Raw genomic sequence first — 17,673 nt, forward strand, 5'->3', positions numbered from 1 at the left:
GGCATATGGGGGACCCGATAGTGTGGTGTGTCCCGGGATATGGGGTGAGCCTGGGGCATGGGGGGACCCGAGAGTGTGGGGTGTCCCGGGATATGGGGTGAGCCTGGAGTGCGGGGCTTGTCCAGAAGGGTCGGGTGCCCCCCGGGATGTGGGGTGCTCCTAGGGTACCGATGCCTCCTAAAGTGTGGAGTTGCCACCGAGGTTATGGGGTGCTCCTGGGGTGAGGAGGGGTCCCAAAAAATGCGTGGTGCCCCAGGGCTGTGACAGCACCCTACAGCTGTATGGATGCCCTCAGGGAGGAGAAGTGACTGAAAAGTGTGGGGTACGCCGAGGAGTGGCAAGCACCCCAAAGCTGTGAGGATTGGGTGCCCCAAGGCTTCGGATGGGGCACCCAGGAGGTGCCCTTGGGTGCAGGTTTCCCTTAAGGGCAATAAGGGTTCTCAGAGGACTGAAGGTGCCCCAGGACTATGGGGGTGCCGGAGGCCAGGGGGTTTCCCCCGGAGTGTGTGAGGCTGGAGTAGGGACATGGCTCTGCCTGACAGCACGACTCAGTTCGGGACAGCCTGGTGCAGCCACGGTGGCAGCGACACAGGCTTTGCTCTGGAAGGACCCCCGCAGCACCCCCAAGAGGGGCGAGCCAGTCTTGTGCCCCTGTGCCCCCCAAAACCCTAGCACTTTATCCATGGGGAAACTGAGGCACGGAGCCCTGCCCTGCTTTTGCCCACTCCCCAGCCCCGGGGGTCTCTGCTTTCCGGGGAGGCCGCAGCAACCGGGAGGGGGCTCGAAGGGGAGCCCTGCGAACACTGGGGGCCAGAGTGGGGACCCCCTGCTGGAGCATCACTGCAGGGGTGGATGCACCACAGGGTGTGCCCCCATGTCACCTGCTGCGATTGACCCTGGACAGTGATAGGAATGAATCATAGAATCACAGAATCACCAGGCTGGAAGAGACCCACCGGATCATCGAGTCCAACCATTCCTATCAAACACTAAACCATGTCCCTCAGCACCTCGTCCACCCATGCCTTAAACACCTCCAGGGAAGGTGAATCAACCACCTCCCTGGGCAGCCTCTGCCAGTGCCCAATGACCCTTTCTGTGAAGAATTTTTTCCTAATGTAGGAAAAAATGGTTGGACTCGATGATCCGGTGGGTCTTTTCCAACCTGGTGATTCTATGATTCTATGACACTGTGTGACAGGAGGGTGGTGGGGGGTGCAGGCTCCCCCCAGTTGCAGGGAGGGCGTCCTGAGGGGGCTGGGGAAGGGTCCCTGCTGGCTGCCACTTCCCCTTCATGCTGGGAGAAGGTTTTGCAACCTCGCTTCCTCCGCGGACAGCATAAAGCGGGGAGTGGAGGGAAGAGGTGCCGGGAGGTGGCACAGCAGCAGGCGCAGGTGAGAGACCCTCTGGCTGGCCTGGTGGGACCCCAGCCCTGGTGCTGCCACGCTTCGTGCCAGAGCCCTTTGGGGTGACATCTGGATTAGTCCCGTGCCTGGGCGCCCCTGGTGAGAATCACCTTGGGACTGGGAGCAGACCCCGGAGCTCAGGGCCAGTGAGGGCAGTAAGTGGTGAGTTCCCGGGGTGTTCTGCTGGGAATTGGGGCTTTCCCTGGGTTTCGCTGTCTCCTTGGCACCTGGCTGAGTCCCTTCACATGTGGAGTGGGCTGAGTGGGGGGTCAGGATGAGCTCTAGCTGCTTGAGGTGGGGGGAGTGGGAGGCAGCATGTGGGGGCACTCAGGGTCATGTTTGGGGCTGATTTGGAGTGCAACCCCCAACAAGCCCCCAGGGACATTGGTTGTGGATGCCCTGGGGGGAAGCGCCTGCTCCCATTTCCTCGCACAGCGATGAACCAGGAGGGTGCTTCCCCATGGCGTGTCCCTCCTTCCTCCCCAAGTGGACCCCTAGGGTCACCCCAGCATCCTCCAGCCCTTCCAGGGTAAGGAGGGGAGATAGGGTGCTGCTTGCCCCCTGAGCTGGGCTGGCTGCAGGGTACCTGCGGGTGGGGGATACCAAGTCCTGGAGGAACAACTGGGATTTTGGGGTGGGGAGGCAAAAAGAAGCAGCCAGAAATAGACCCAAGGGGAAGTGCTGGTGTCCTGCTCTGCCCAGTGCTTGCAGTGGCCCCACTCAGGGGGAACCTCCCATTGGTACCGTCAGTGTCCCCAGCTGCGGCCCTCTGGGATGCTGGGGCATCACCATCCCAGGATCTCCATCCCAGCATCATCACAGCAACAGGGCTGGCAGAGCCAGGGGAATATCTTTCTGGAACAGGCATCGGCCCAGCTGCAGAGGGGAATTCCTGCCAGGCAGAAGGGGAAAGTTAGTCCCATGGAGGGTCTGGGTTGAAGCAGAGCCACACTGGGGCCAGGGACCCCCCAGGACTGTGGAGACTCAGCATGATCAAGTAGCTCTGCTATCGCCAAGCGCTGGAGGGTCTCAGGGGTTTGGAATCAGGGCAGACAGGTGAAACTGGAGTGAAATGAGAGTTTGGATCCGTACTGGGAGAAGGCTGAAATTCAGTGGTCTTTGGGAAGGCAGGGACAGAGCAGGGTGTCCTACATACGAGGAGATGCTAAGAGTGACTCTCACCTGTGATTTCCCCATCACGGCCGAGCATGGGGGGCACGTGAACAACAGGAAAACCAGAGACGTGAAATATTTCCGAAGCTGCCTGCAAAGGGTGACACATCTTTCCGTCTGGGAGGTGAAATCACTCACAGAGGGACAGGACTGATGAGGGGAAGAAGGTCATGAAACCAGCTTCAGACCTTCTAAAGTGCCACCCGCTGCTGGGAGCATGACCACAGCCTCACTGCTGGTTGGGATGGCAAGAAAGGCAGCTCCAGCAGTGATGCTTGAGGGGGTGGAGAGGCTGGAAGGGTTCAGAGGTGCTCAAAGAACTTTGGTGGTGCCCAAAGGGCCCTGAGATGCCCAAAGATCTCAGAGGCTTTTGAAGGACTCACACAAATCAGCGGGTCCCAGTGATGTGCGGGATGATAGAGAGGGCAGGATTGGAAGGATATGATGCTGCATTGATAGGGGAGACCCCCAACCTGAGTAGATGTGGCCGCACCATAGGGGAGAGGGAAGGTGCAATGTTGGGATGCAGTTAAAAAGATCTAGGGGTGCTGGGAGTGTTGTACAAGAGCGTGTATGAGGGACAGTGGGCAGCACTCCCCATTACCACCAGCATGCATACAGTGGAGTGATGGAGTTGAGCTGTTCACTAGATGGGAGGGGACTTGGGGAGCAATCGGAGTGGCCAGAGACACTGTCACCCGTGGCACACCACACGCCCACGCCACAATCATGCTGCTTTATGTTCCACAGGCAAAATGGAGTCCTTCTCCTTTACTGGGGATTTATCCAATCTCTTATTCCTCTACAACTACACCTATGACTACAGCACAGCCATGCCTGACACTGCTATCTCCTCTGCCCCGTGCCGGCCCAATAGCTCTGCCATCAACAAGTACCTAGTGGTGGTGATCTACTGCCTTGTCTTCATCCTCAGTGTGGTGGGAAACGGGCTTGTGGTGCTGGTGGTGACCTCCAGCCACACCAACCGCTCCGTCACTGACGTCTACCTGCTCAACCTGGCTGTGGCAGACCTGCTCTTCGCCCTCAGTCTGCCGCTTTGGGCCGCCTACCGAGCCCATGAGTGGGTCTTTGGCACCGTGATGTGCAAAGCCATCTCTGTGTTGCAGGAGGCCAACTTTTACAGTGGCATCCTGCTGCTGGCCTGCATCAGTGTGGACCGCTACCTGGCCATTGTCTATGCCACCCGGGCAGCCACTGAGAAGAGGCACTGGGTGAAGTTTGTTTGCTTGGGCATCTGGGTTTTCTCTGTGTTGCTCTCCCTGCCTGTACTGCTCTTCCGTGAGGCTTTCCGCTCACCCAGCAACGGCACCGTGTGCTACGAGTACATCAGTGGTGAGGAAACGGCCAAGTGGCGGGTGGTGCTGCGGATCCTCCCGCAGACCTTCGGCTTTGCCCTGCCTCTCCTGGTGATGCTCTTCTGCTATGGTGTCACCATTCACACCCTGCTGCAGACCAAGAACTCCCAGAAGCAGCGGGCCATGAAGGTTATCTTCGCTGTCGTGCTGGTCTTCCTCATCTGCTGGCTGCCCTACAACATCACGTTGGTGAGCGACACCCTCATGAGGACGGGGGCCATCGCAGAGACCTGCGACAGGAGGAACCGCATTGACGCAGCCCTCTCCATCACCCAGGTCCTGGGCTTTGCACACAGCTGCATCAACCCCATCATCTACGCCTTCATTGGGCAGAAATTTCGCAACAGCTTCCTCAAGATCCTGGCTCAGCGTGGGCTCATCAGCAAGGATGCTGTGGCCCGCTACGGCCGTGCTTCTTATGCCTCCACCTCTGGCAACACCTCCACCACTCTCTGAGCCCTGCTGCCAGCCAGCCCTCATGGCTCCCAGCAAGTCACAGCACCCCAAGCACCCAAGCATCTTTGCTCAAGCCCCTGGCATGCAGGTGGTGATGCCACGGGGATGAGCAGGGCCACAAGTAGATGCTGGACTGTGTCTGCAAGGGTGCTTGGGCAGTGAGGAGGGTAGGACCTGTCAGGGAAGCCATGCCAGGTACCACCCACCATCCCTGCTCTTTGGGGTACAGCATCTGACTTTGGGGACCCCTCAACCCTTCTATAGGGACGGTGTTTGTGGCTGACAGCTGTCCAGCAATAAAGGAGTTAGTGGGTTGGTCACCCAGGTCTGGCTCCTCTTTGCCATGGGGAGGACAGTGCAGTGGGGCCAGGGCACATCTCTGGTGGCAGTGGGTCCTGGACTCCTGAAGTTAGTACCAAAGTGTTGGTGCCAGCTGAGCTCAGCAAGCTGTGGGTAACCCTGCTTCTAGGCCAGGGAACGGCTGTTGCCCATGAGGCGGTTGCAGAGGATTTGGTGTCCTGTGTGTTCCCAGAGGGGACCCAAACCTTTGGTCTTGGTCCCTGCAGCCACCCAACCAGGTCCTGGCACTTCCCCTGTTATGGGGGTCCCTTGTGGTGTCTGTCCAACCTGGGGTCAAAGCCACCCCCTTCCCAACCCTGATCTGAACCCTAGTGGAGCAAATCACTGTAAGATCCCTGGGCAGCCTCTCGCTGACACCGAGCTGGCACTGTGAACCCTGCTGGAAGGGCACCTCCTGCTCCCCCAGCGCTGTGGTGCAGGGACGTCATTGTGCAAAGGTCTGGGAACCTGTCCCTTACACAACCAGGATGTTTCCAGCCTGGCTTGGACAACCAGGGCTGGCCCCGGTGCGGGGCAGAGTGGCTGAAAGAGAGGGCTGTGGCCCTGCTGGGGTCCCTGCTGTCACCCTATGTGCCAGGAAACTGGTGTGCCTGCCCTAGCGCTCTCTCCACGGGGGTCCTGTTGTGCTCCTCCATCACCCCTGGCCCAGGCTCCTGGGGATCCTTAACTGTGGGGGCATCGGTGATTGCCAGCCATTTGCTGGCTTGTGGGTGGCTACAGGGGTTCCCTGGGAACTTGGGGCTGGGCAGGGTCACCAGGGGTGCTGAGCAGGGACAGCCCAGCACCTCTGCATCTGGGAAACCTCTTGCCCAAGCAGTTCCTTGCAGCCTGGCAGGAAGCTGAGGCTGTTGGCCAAGAGCTGTTTCCCTTGCCTGCTGCTGTGGGACGGGGCCGAAGGTGGCTCAGCCTGGATGCAGCTGGGGATACCTCTTATGGGGACAGTTCCCTTCAGGAAGGCTCAGACACCCCCATGCCAATGTGCTCCAACCCCACACCCAGCTTGTGGATCAATCCATCAATGACTGATAGATGACACGGGAACCACAGGGCTAGCAGGATTGAGTTGTTTTCCTCTCTGTGGACCAGCCACAAGAAAGACAAGTCCCAAAGCCAAAATGCTGGGCAGCAGGACCTGCCTGCAGGCTTCTGACACCAGGGTCTCCAGTAAGTTCGAGAGAAGGCAGCCAGGGCAGGGGGTGTCCCAGGCATGGTGCGAGGGCTGTGGTCCCAGCTCACGTAGCCTGTGGGTGCCTTTGTTGGTAGCAAAGCAGGCAGCAGCGCCCCTGCTTGCCCACGTCCACAGAGCATGTGTGGCACACCTTGCCCTGGCACAGCCTGCCAAGAGAGCGGGCAATGAGAGCCGTGCCATCCCTGTGCTGCCCCCAGTGCCCCCCGTAGCCCACCTGCAGCTGTACCGTCGGGAGAGGAGGCGGAAATCCTTCCGGCAGCGGGCACAGACCCCTGCATCATGAGGCACCGGGCTGGGCATTGGGGTGTCAATGCCCTCCGTCTTCTGCCACAGGGCATCCTTCTCTCTGCAGGGAGGGGACAGGTCAACCCTGGTAGGAGCATGCCTGGAGATGGGGATTCAGGAGCAGACCCAAGACCCACCCCAGACCCAAGGTGGGCACCTAAGTCTTCCGAAGTGGAAAACTGGATTCGCCTGGGCTCTGGTGCCCTCCTCTGGGCAAAGGAGTTTGGGCCCCCCAACTCGTGTGTGGTCCCACACCACCGGGGTTCCCTGGGCTCTCACCGCAGCAGCTCCAGCAGCCTCCCCTTCATGTCACGGATGAGTTCCTGCTGCCTCGCCTGCTCAGCACCGCGCGTGGCCTCCCGCTCCAGGGCCTCCCGCTGCGCCCGCTGCAGCGCCGATGCCCAGCGCTCCCCGTCCTGCCGGGCACTGGTGCGAGACAGTGAGGACATGGTTCCTCTGTCCCTCAGACAGCTACCTCTCCATCCATCCCTCTCTTCCTACCTCCCTCCTCCCATCCACCCCTTTATCCACTGCCCATCCATCCCCAAGCTCAGCCTGCTCCTTATCCCCACAGCCACCTCACCACGTGCTGGGAGGACTATCCATCTGTTTCCCAGCTGTTCATCCATCTTTCCCGACACCGGTGCCTCTGTCCCCCTGCCCACCCATCCATCCATTGACTCAGATTCATCCCTCCATCCTTCTATCCCTCCATCCACTTGTCTCAAATTCATCCCTCCACACTTTGTGTGCCTACCCATCAACACATTCACTGTAAATTCACCTCTTCGCCCAGCCCTCTATCTTTCTGCTGATCTACTCACCCCAAACTCAATATTCCACCCCGCTGCTCACTCACTCATCCACCTACCCAAGTTGATGCCTCCATCCCTCCCTCTCCAAATCCTTCTCTCCTTTCCCCTGGGTCCAAGAGGGGCACCACAAGGGGTCCCAGGGAAAACCCTGCGGTGGGTGGGCATGGAGGGGACACATGGTGGGACTGTGTGTGATGGAAGTGGGACTTTGCTGCCCAACCTGCTGAGCTGTTCCTGCAGCCGTGCCACCTCCTGCTGCTGGGCTTGGAGCTGCTGCTGGCTCTGCCGGGCCTCCTCCTGTGCTGTGGTGGCCAGGGTGGCCAGATGCTGCAAGAGAGCATTGAGCAAACCCAGATCTCTGACCCCCTACCCCAACGTAGGGTCCTCCCGGGCTTGCCCGTACCATGGCCATGCCAGTGGCTGTGCTGAGCTCCCTTTCCACCTCGGGGTCCAGGAGGGGCTCCTGGGGGCAGCGGGCGAGCTCCAATGCCCGCCGCAGCACCTCTTCCACAGCAGCCACCTCGTTTGGGGCACTAGCACCCTCCAGCGTGTCCGTCTGTCCTGCCACTGCCAGTGCCGCCTGGCAGTCCCGCAGGCGCGAGGCCAGCGCTGCTGCCTCTGCCAGTGCCTCTGCCAGCTGGGCGCCCCGCTCCTCTGCCACTTCCCGCCAGCTCTGCGCCTCCTCCTGTGCCTGCGCCAGCATCCCTGGGTTCCCTGCTGCCACCACCTCTGCCAGCATCTGCTCCAGGAAGGCGTTGGTCTCCCGCAGCGCCTCAGCCTCGTGCGCCCGCAGCTGGACCCACTGGGCACTGCTCTCCTCCCGCTGGCGGTGCCGCTGCTCCTCCTGCACCAGCCGGGCTGCCAGCGCCCGCGATGCTGCTTCCTGCTGCTCCAGGTCAGCCTGCAGCCGGGACACCAGCGCCCACACAGACGCCTCTGTCCTGTCTGGCTGTCCAAGCACCAGTGCTGAGGAGCCCAGCACACACCCCGTTCCGTGTGGCAGGGACGTGCTAGGCTCCTCATCACCATTGGGCTGGGTTGTTTTGCCAGCGCTGGGTGCTTCCTTCAGCTCCTCCACATCCACATCCACATCCTCCATCTCCTTCTTCTCCTGCTCCACATCCTCTTCATCCTCCTGCTCCACATCCTTCTCCACCTCCACATTCTCCTCCACATCCGCATCCCCCATCTCCTTCTCCTGCTCCAAATCTTCTTCATCCTCCTGCTCCACATCCTTCTCCACCTCCACATTCTCCTCCACATCCTCCACCTCCTTTCTTTCTTCATCTTCCATGTCTTTCTTCATCTCCATGTCCTCCACATTCCCCTCCATGTGCTCCACCTCTACACCCCTCACCCGCAGGGCAGCCGAGGTGGGTGGGTATGAATGGGATAGCACCCCGTGGGGTGCCGTGGTGGGATGGTCGATGCCATTGGTCCATCCGTGTGTCCCTGTGCTGGCATTGTGTGTCTGTGGGACCGTCTTTGCTGGGCAGATTCCACCTGCCAGGCTGGGCCGTACCAGTGTCCTAGAGCGGACACAGGGCTCAGGGCAGGAGGTCACCCCAAGGCGAGCACAGCACCACTGTCCTCCCGCAGGGCTCCCTGAGCATTGCCAGCCTTGGGGGATGGAGAGGGCAGTGTGGCTGGTGACACAGGGTGGCACGTGGTGACAGCAGACCAGAGTTGCTGGTGCCACCAGCTTGGATGCCCACAGAACAGGTGGCACCTAGCGACTCCCGTGGGAGTGACAGGGGGGAACTGGGGGCTGTGTGTGCCTGTAGCGGTGCACGCACAGGAGTGTGTGAGCAGCAGAACAGGCATGAGTGTCCTGGAGCAGCTGCATCCATGAATGCCCCCCTGCAATTGTACCCGGAGCGTGTGCACACACACATGCATGTGCCTCCATGTTTCAGATGTCACAGTGTCACCGTATTTCTGCAGACCTGTGCCTGGGCACATGCTTAGGATAGGGTGGCAGCATGTGTGTGTAAACACACGCGTGGCATATTTGCAGCCACAGGCATGGTGTCTCTGCCAGCCTTGAACCATGCACAGAGGGCTGGCACAGCTGGGGAGCCACAGGGAATTGAGGGTGGCAGAGGGAAGCACTTGTGCTGCTCTGTGATGCCGAGCCCCCAACGCCCCCAGTGCCCTTGATTCCCCTGGTAACCCCACTGCCCCCAGTGCCTCCTGCTTCCCCAGGCTCACTCAGAGAACATGGGCCAGGCGGTGTCCAGGTCAGCCCTGTACAGGGCCAGGTGGAAGGTGACACCATCCAGCTCGTAGAGGGTGCCCAGGATCTCTGCCCGGTGCTGGGGGTTCAGGAAAGGGCTGCGGGCGTAGTACCACTCACTGCAACCACAAAAAAGGCTCGACACATCCCTCTGTGCCCCAGATGGGGCCTGCGCTTGTAGCACCCTTGCTGACCAGGTGCTGCAGGGCGCTGCCTGCCCTGGCCGTGCCCCCCACCACTGCCAGCATCCCCTCCCCATACCCCTTGCTCTCACCAAAGGTTCTCGGGGTCAAGGAGGCAGAGCTGTAGGGACTCTGCCAGCTGCTGGTGCACCAGGCAGTACCTCAGGAAGGCTCGGCCCCTGCCCACGGGAGTCTTCAGCTAGAGGGAGAGGGGGTTATCCAGCCCTGCTACACCAGCCTGCCCCCTCCATCCCTCCCCGGTAGACTATGTGGGAAGGAAGGGGGTGCCCAGGGTGAGGGCTGAGGGGCAGCAGGGACCCCAGTGGAGAGAACGTCCTTTATAATGCTGGTGTGTGAATTCTTGGTGCCTGGGTGAGTGTGTGCCCACGCACAAGTGCGTGTGCATCCAAGACAAGCACAAGCACGTGCACATATGAGTGCACAAGCCCCTGGGCACCCCGCTAGCCCACCTTGTCCAGAGAGGTGACGAAGCGAATGCCCTCATGCTCCTGCCGGCGCCGCGACAGGCCTTGGCACAAGAAGTCCCAATAGTCCTTGCGCTGCCCAAAGAAGCTTCTCTTCTCCTTGAGGTCGAACTGGCAGAAACACAAGCTTGGGCTTGCTTGTTTGGGGGTGTCCCTTATCACCCCAGCCTATCCCCTGTCCTCTCAGCCTGTCCCTTGTAGGGCTGGGATCAAGCCCTCCAACACAGCAGGGTGGGTCCTGGTGTCCCCTGGCTATCCCCTCTTTGCTGGCTCTGTGCCTCAGTTTCCCCTTTGTAGCATGTGCAGTTAGACACGCAGATGTGGGTGAGCCTGGTATGGGTGTTCATGTAGCTGGGGATGCTGAAGGCTGGACAACATTAGGTGGGGTCATCTCATCTCCCTAAACTGTGGGTGTGAGGTCTCCACTGCTCTCAGCTACTCTCCAGGGGAAATTGAGTCAGGGAGCAGTGGAGACACATCAGCAACAGTACCTGGAGGAGGAACTCCAGCTGGGCACAGAGGCTGTGTAGCTCCCGGCTCCCGTCTGTCACTGGCAGGCTCTGCTCCCGGTAGCTGTGGTTCAGCTCGGCCACGGTCTCTGCGAGATGGCAAGGCTGAGCTGGCATGTCCCTGCCCAGGCAGCTGCCACCCTGCCCCATCTCCACTCCTTGCTGCCTCCCAGCTCCCAGCCTGGGGATTTCTGCCGGCTGGCGAAAGAGGAACCTATCTCAGGATGAAATGGGGAAGGAAGGGGAGTGAGAGGGACAGGTACCCGGGGGCTGGCACTGCTGGTCCCCTGGGGCTGGCAGCAAGGACGGGATCATGCAGCAGTGGCAGGGTTGGCAGTGGGAGGCTCTAGAATGTGGGAGTGCGGTACCCATGGCAGTGACCCACACTCTGGACGAGACACATGCAGGGAACATGCTAGCAGGCTGGCACACTTACTCTGCAGGTCCTTGATGATGCGGTTATGCTCTCCATCCCTCGCCATGGCTGTCCCCTGCGGGTCTGCAAAGCATAGATGAGGTGTGCCAGGCTGGCACTCACCTGGCACTCCCAAACTCTGCCTCAAGGAGAACTTCTGCACCCTCCAGCTCTGCCACAGAGCTGCCTGCTCTTAAGATATAAGGGGTTGGGCTCAAGCACCTTCTTTCCCTGCCTGTGTCACCCCACTCCATGGAGTACGGATAGTCCCATCCTGTACCCCCTTGGTTGTCCATGTGCCCTGACCCACAATGCCCTCAGGCTCTGCCCTCACGCCATGGCCAGTCTCTACCTCAGTTCCATGAGGGGCTGCTGGGGCCAAGCCTCCCACCTCAGTGTGTCCTTGTCTCCATCCCTGTCCCTGTCCCCATCACCCAGGGTGGGATGGGGGATTCAGGATGTGGGTTTGGCGTGGGGGAAGCGCTGCCTTCACTTCTGCTCTCGCTTCCCTCCCTCACACCACGAACAGCATGGGGGTCTCCTGATGGGGTGGGAAAGGGGGGCATATAGTCCCCCTCAGCTTAGCTGCTCCCCAAGGAAACCCCCCAGGTTTGCTGCTTGAGGGGCTGGCAAGGAGCTTGGGGGTATTGTGGGTAGGGGGCACAGCGCAGCAGGGATGTTTTGGGGGATACCAGGTGGCACCCTGGGGACAGGGCGAGGGACAGTGCCCATGGAGGTGACAAGTCCCGGGCTTGTCACTGTGAGTGGTGGCTGGGCACAGGGCTGGGGGAGCACATGCGTGTGCGCAAGGGGTGTGTGTGGCAGGGTGCGTGTGCACTCAAGGAGTGTGTGTGCACAAGCGTGCCCGAGTGTGCCCAAGCATGACTGAGTTCCTCACGCTCCCCACTGCAGCAGGGTGACATGATGGGCAGGGCAGGGGACTCTAGATGCCTAGTTTCCAATCCTGGTGCCCTTGGGTGACCTTGGATAAGCCATCTTCCTGCCAGCCCACCCTGCCTGTGCCTCAGTTTCCCCAAAGACGAAGAGCCCATTACCTGTTGCTGGGGAGCTGTGGGGTGCCCCAAGGTGCTCGTTGGCTGCTGAGGGAATGTTGTCGTGCCCCCGTGCCCGCACCGCCTGCCTGCTTCTCCTTTTGAACCTTGGCCAAGAGGAAGTATGGGATATCGGGGAGGGCTGCAGGAGCCACCTCCTTCCCTCCCTACATCACATCAGCAATGTGACTGCTCCCCAGCACACAGCTCCTCGGTCTGGGGGAAGCCTCAGAGTTTTGGGGAGAGAGTCAGTCAAGCTGGTCCCTCTTTGCAGCCCCCATGGGGGAGGGAAGGACCCTGATGCCCTCCCATGGGAATGGGGCTTGGGAATGCTTTGGGAGACCCCTGTATAGTTTCTGTGGAGTATGGGACCCATATCCAGCTAGCTGCAGCCAGCAGTGCCCCTTGGGCAGCTAAATCCTGGGTGGGGGCAGAAGATTGGGGGTGATACCAGTCCATCTCCCCAGTGCCAGGTGCAGGGATCCACTACCATCCCCCTCCTCACCACCGCCTGGGTTGGCGGATGCTCCCAGTGATGCCCAGCTACCCCCACACCCTGCCCCCCGCCGCACTCCCCCTTGCAGCACCCGCTGCCCTTACCTGTGCCACCCAAGGGGCCGGGGGGAACCCGCTTCCCCGGGGCCAGGTCTCTGCTCTGCTCCAAAGCGAAAGTAGGAAGTGATGCTGAGCGGGTGCCTGGGCCTCCCTGCACCCCTCTGGCTGCCGGGGGTGTGTGTTGGGCCCTGGGGTGCACTCAGGCCGCTGGGGAGCATGGGAGAGCTGGTGGCAGCGCTTGGGGTGACACACAGCCACCTCAGCACCCCATTGCCCCCATGCTACCCTGCAGTGCTTGGTCCTCTGGGCACAGAACGCACCACCCCATGTCAGATGGGGGCAGGGTGTTGAGGGGGCAGTGGAGCATCCCCTCGCTGTGCTGGGGGGGGTTGCAGATGTGCCTGCGTGTGTGCGACCGCATGCGTGTGCTGGCTGCGTGAGGGCGGCTCTAGGGGGGAGCGGGTGGGTGCAAGCCGTATGCGTGTGGCAGGCGTGGGCATGGGGCTGAGAGGGCACCCACGCATGCGTGCACACACCTGCTCGTGCCTGCAGTTGCACCCACCTGCCAACACTGCCCACCCTGTGCCAGGCACCCCGCAGGCTGCACCCCGACACCCAGGGGGGACCGTACCCCTGCTCACCCCTCGCCAGGGTGGGTGCCACCTTGGCACTGTAGCATTGGGGTCCCCTGCCCCAGGCAAGGGCAAGAGAGGGGACGTCAGGGGTCTAAGGGAGGGGAGAAGACGCCCGTCCGTCCTTGGCGTGGGTGCAATTCAATTAACGAGGCCTGGCCCTCGTTCAGCACAGCCAATAAAGCTAATGGCCCCGCACAGGCCTGGCGCTGCCTGACGAGGGGGGGTCCAGAGTGCGGGGGCCATCTGCTAATTAAATGCGGGTGGGGGACGGTGGAGCCAGCAGTGATGTCAACTCCCCAGCACTTAGGTTGGGGGGGGATACCCTGGCACCCCTTGCTCACCAGCCCTCTGCCAACCCCAGGGTGCTGGGCAGGGCTGTGGGGAACACTTGTGAAGTGTGTGGGACCCCCCTCAACCTCCCTGCCCCTCGCTGTGCCCCTCCCTGGCGCTGCTGCTCCTTCAGAGCCTTCCTGGGGCAAACGCAATTAGCGCCCAGGACTGGCACAGCCGCTGCCCATGCTTGGCACAAGCAGCTGCCCTGCAGGGATGGGTCCTCGCCTGCTGTCACCGCGGCATCGTGGCGGCATCTGAGGGTGCTACAGCCAGCCCCACCTTGGCACCATCCAGCAGGTTTCGGGGGGCTCCCTGGCACAGCTGCAGTGCGGGGTATGTGGGGTCCCCCTTCCCCATGCCAAATGCGAGCCCTGTAGCAGGGCGGGGGGGCACGGGCCATGTTGGGGTGTCCTGTGGTGAGGGGTTCCCCGGGGTGATGTTGTGCCCACAGCAAGGGGAATCAGCCAGACACCCTTCGGAGAGGGGACCCTGCTGGGGGTCAGGGGCTGGGTAGGGTGTCCCTCAGGAGGCTCTTGGGAAGGGGACAGGGTCCAGGGGGACTGTGAGGAGCTGGTGGAGGGGCAGGGACACCCCCACCCCCTATGTGCAGTCTTTGCTATTTATGGCTTGGAGTGGATAGAGGGTGGTGGAGGGAAACTGAGGCAGGGTTGGGGGGAAGGGGGGTGTCATGGACTGTGTCCCCACAGGTGTGTGGGCTCCCCCACCCCCAGAACAGAGGGGGAGTGGGGGAGGGAGCCCCCCCTCCATCTGCAGATTCTGCAGTTTATGGCTTCGAGCGGACAGGGGTGGGGGAGGGAAACTGAGGCAGGGTCAAGGGGTGTCACAGATTGTGTCCCCACAGGTGTCTGGGCTCCCCTACCCCCAGAACAGAGCGGGCTGGGGCAGGGACACCCCCACCCCCCCCCCCATCTGCAGATTCTGCTGTTTATGGCTTGGAGTGGACAGGGGGTGGTGGAGGGAAACTGAGGCAGGGGTTGGGGGGGGATGTCGCGGACTGTGTCCCTACAGGTGTCTGGACTCCCTCACCTCCATGTGCAGATTCTGCTATTTATGGCTTGGAGCGGACAGAGGGTGGCGGAGGGAAAATGAGGCAGGATTGGGGGCAGTGTCACGGATTGTGTCCCCACAGGTGTCTGAGCTCCCCCAGCCCCAGAATAGAGGGGGCTGGACGAGGGTCCGCGTCTCCCCCCGCCCCCCTCTCCCGGGGGATGCCGAGCCCTGTGTGTGGGGCAGAGGAGGAGGAGGAGGAGAAGGAGGAGGGGGAGCGTGGCGGAGCTGGCTCCCACCCAAGCACTGCAGGACATGGGCGGGCACGGTGCTCCCTGCCTGGCCGCCAGCGCGCAGGCGACGCCGGGGGACCGAGGCGGGGGACACACACACACACACACCGGGCCCGGTGGGACCGCAGCCCCCAGCCCATCGCCGCGCATCCCCGGCACCGCCGGGCGCCGCCGGGCACCGGAGCTCGCTGCAGCCCGAGCGGAGGGGGCTTTGGCCGCCCCTTCGAGCGTGTCCCGGGCTGGGGGTGGCCCCTACCCCGCTGCCCCCCACCCCCCCAACCCGGCCGGGTGACCCCCGGGCACCATGACCCGGCTGAGCTGGTGCTTTGCCACCTTGGTTCGCTGGGGGAAATCCTTGGTGTCCTGCCTGCTGCCCCTGCGCCGCCGCCGGGAGGTAAGCGGGCACGGCGTTCGGGGCAGGGGCTCGGGGGAATTGGGGGGGGGCTCGGGGGGCACCGGCCCCGCCAGCCGTGGGCACGGGGGCTCAAACCGTGCGCTTGCATGCCGGGGGCCGGGGGGGGTGGTTCTTTGTCTCTCCTTTGGTCCCCAACTCAGCGTGGCACAGTGACCCCCCCCTTCCTCCCCACAATCCCGCAGTGCCTGGCTGGAAGGGATCTGCTGGGATCTGGTGCACAGCATTTCATGCAAAGGGATCTGTCCGAGTCCCTGTGTCCTTAACAGAACGAGCACAGAGGCGGGGGTGTCCCTGTGTCCTTACAGCACGGGGACCCCTGTGCCCATGAAGCACCTGGAGTGAGAGATTCCTGTGCCCATAAAGTGCCCAAGGTGAGGGGTCCCTGTGACCATAAGCACCGGGCGCAGGGGAGTTCTGTGCCCATAAATTGTTTCCTCCATGCAGGATCCTTGTGCCCGAAGAAGCGCCCGGCATGAGGGACCTCTGTACCTGTAGGCATGGGGTGTCCCTATGCCCATTGACACTCGGCGTGTAAGGGATCCCTGTGCCAAAGGATTGCCCCGCACGGGGGATCCCTGTTCCCCGCAGCACCCTGTGTGGGACCCATCCTACTCTGCCGCCCGTGCCAGGGAAACTGAGGCAGGAAAGGCTGGCAGAGGGTGTGGATCGCCTGCTGTGCCATCCTCACTTATTTCCTTGTCCTCTGGGAAGCTGCCCCGTGCTTGGTGGGGTGGCACGGGCCACTCTGCGCCGTGCCAGGAAAGTGGGTGCCAAAACCACCATCGGGCAGTGCCTGGGGGAGTGTCACTGCAGAGTGGTGACAGGACAGTATGTGCTGGGGCAGGGACCCGGTGTGGAGGCAAGTGAGGCCCCTGGCTGCTTGGGGACCCCAGCGCTTGCAGGGGACACAGGACCGTGAGCTGCTGGGGGCATGGGTTGGTGCTCAGGGGTGTGGATGGGTGGCACTGGTGGGGTGCGAGGTGGCTGATGTGCCATGTCTGTCCCCGTGGCCGTGCGTCTCTGAGGTGGGTGTGAGTGTGGAGGCTCCTGGGGAGGGTGTGCATCTAACACACGTGTGTGTTTGCATGTGTGTGTGTTCATGAGCATGCAGATGCCGCTCGGAGAGAATGATCTGCAGCTCACGCAAGGGTGGGTGCACAGCAGCTCCCTGGAGAACTGCCATAGGGTGCATATCCCTGCATATGTGCCCACTGGTGGGGGGCGTGCATGTGTATGCGTGTGCCCTTAGCATGCTCGTGCGTGCTGGGTGCCGTAGCAGTGGGGCTTTATGCTGTAATGAGCTCCTAGAGGGGTGTCCCCTAGCCCTTCACGTGCTCTGAGGGACACCTACACACATGGGTGCCCACAGCACATGCGTGTCACGGGTGGTAGATGCGGTGTGCACGAGTGTGCCCCAGTGTGTGCACGCACCCTGTGCACCCAAGGGCAGTGCAGGGACACCTTCATGGGAAGCAGATGTGGGGGGGCTTGGGGACACGGTGACCCTGGGAGGGGGGATACAGAAGACTCCTGCCAAGGCTGCCCCAGCACTGCCCTGCACATGCCCACACCAGTGATACCCATGGGGGAAGGTCATTGGGCTGAGTGTCCCCGTCTGTGCCTGCCCTCACTGAGAAAATAAGCCCTAAATGGTGCTCACGGGCAGTGTCCCTGCAGCCACCCCATCTCTGTCGCATGACCCTTGCCCCTGCCCTTCTGAGGGGCCCGGGATTGTCGTGGCAGTGAATTGGAGGGGGTGATTTATGGGGGGGTGGGGACACCCCTCTCCGCTGAGGCATTCATTTGTGTGCAGTAGCGAGGCTGATTAATGAGGGCTGTAATGATGGAGGGGAGGTTACACAGATGGGCACTTGCTGCCTGCTTGAAGGTGTGAGCAGGATCGGGCCCTCCAGCTTTCCTTTGCCCCTGGGTCTGGCTGGCATCTATCTTCTGTCCTGGCTGGCACATCCCCACAGCGGTACCTCCACCACAGGCTGGGTGGGCACAGTGGAGTGGTGGCGTGGAGGGTAGCGGGACAGGGAAATTTTGGGGAGGGGGTGTGGCACTTTGGGGGAGCCAGAAGCCACCCCAGCAACAGGGAAAGGCAGCCCCCCCTCTGTCCCACCTTGCCCTTCCTCTCTGGTGGCTGCACACAGCGTACAGGTGGGAAACTGAGGCACAGGACCGGGAGGAATCAGTGCCCATGTCCCTGACTTGCCCACATCCCAAAGCCAGCCGCGGCTCATTCAGCCAGTGTGTCCTTCCCCCCGGGCACGTCCCCCTACCCTGACTCACACTCTCATGGTCACGGCCAGCTGAGCACGAGTTTCCAGGCTGGAGCCGGATTCAGCATTGGTGAGGGGGAGACCGTGTGCTGCCCAGCCAAGCCCCCCCAGGAAGGTCTGGGGCACCCCCCCTGCCAAATCCATCCCTGTCAGGGCGGCGGGCTGCCAAGATGTGCTCCATCCTGCCTGGAGGTTCTCCCCCCTCACTGA

The 17,673-nt window shown here is 61.9% G+C and overlaps 2 protein-coding genes across 4 annotated transcripts; one reads left to right on the forward strand and one right to left on the reverse strand.

The window, feature by feature from the left end:
- Positions 1-1,292: 1,292 nt before the first annotated feature.
- LOC138722974 (C-X-C chemokine receptor type 2-like) lies at positions 1,293-4,731 on the forward strand. 2 transcript variants are annotated; one of them, XM_069861810.1, is made up of 2 exons: positions 1,293-1,394; positions 3,330-4,731. In XM_069861810.1, the coding sequence occupies exon 2, from the start codon at positions 3,335-3,337 to the stop codon at positions 4,409-4,411; it is 1,077 nt and encodes a 358-aa protein (XP_069717911.1). In that variant the 5' UTR covers positions 1,293-1,394; positions 3,330-3,334; the 3' UTR covers positions 4,412-4,731. The 2 variants fall into 2 exon arrangements, with proteins under 2 accessions (XP_069717911.1, XP_069717910.1); XM_069861809.1 differs by having other exon boundaries at positions 1,324-1,568.
- A 1,136-nt stretch (positions 4,732-5,867) lies between these two features.
- On the reverse strand, positions 5,868-12,635 carry RUFY4 (RUN and FYVE domain containing 4). Of its 2 annotated transcripts, none has more exons than XM_069861812.1 (12): positions 12,540-12,635; positions 11,943-12,046; positions 10,909-10,971; positions 10,455-10,561; positions 9,949-10,074; positions 9,571-9,677; positions 9,272-9,415; positions 7,464-8,589; positions 7,281-7,387; positions 6,525-6,671; positions 6,187-6,306; positions 5,868-6,106 (listed from the first exon to the last, which is right to left on the reverse strand). In XM_069861812.1, exons 3-12 carry the CDS (start codon positions 10,952-10,954, stop codon positions 6,004-6,006), a joined length of 2,133 nt encoding a protein of 710 aa, XP_069717913.1. In that variant the 5' UTR covers positions 10,955-10,971; positions 11,943-12,046; positions 12,540-12,635; the 3' UTR covers positions 5,868-6,003. The 2 variants fall into 2 exon arrangements, with proteins under 2 accessions (XP_069717913.1, XP_069717912.1); XM_069861811.1 differs by having other exon boundaries at positions 6,175-6,306.
- Between the last annotated feature and the right edge of the window lie 5,038 nt (positions 12,636-17,673).

The sequence above is a fragment of the Phaenicophaeus curvirostris genome, chromosome 7 (assembly GCF_032191515.1).
Source record: "Phaenicophaeus curvirostris isolate KB17595 chromosome 7, BPBGC_Pcur_1.0, whole genome shotgun sequence".
Lineage (NCBI taxonomy): Eukaryota > Metazoa > Chordata > Aves > Cuculiformes > Cuculidae > Phaenicophaeus > Phaenicophaeus curvirostris.

Bases quoted from the DNA above. Each gene is read 5' to 3' on its own strand.
- LOC138722974 (XM_069861810.1), top strand. From the start codon at position 3,335: ATGGAGTCCTTCTCCTTTACTGGGGATTTATCCAATCTCTTATTCCTC.
- RUFY4 (XM_069861811.1), bottom strand. From the start codon at position 10,954: ATGGCGAGGGATGGAGAGCATAACCGCATCATCAAGGACCTGCAGA. The intron at 10,562-10,908 runs GTAAGTGTGCCA...GCCATCTCGCAG, and splicing joins CATCATCAAGGACCTGCAGA to AGACCGTGGCCGAGCTGAAC. The intron at 6,307-6,524 runs GTGAGAGCCCAG...CCCTCCCTGCAG, and splicing joins AGGCTGCTGGAGCTGCTGCG to AGAGAAGGATGCCCTGTGGC.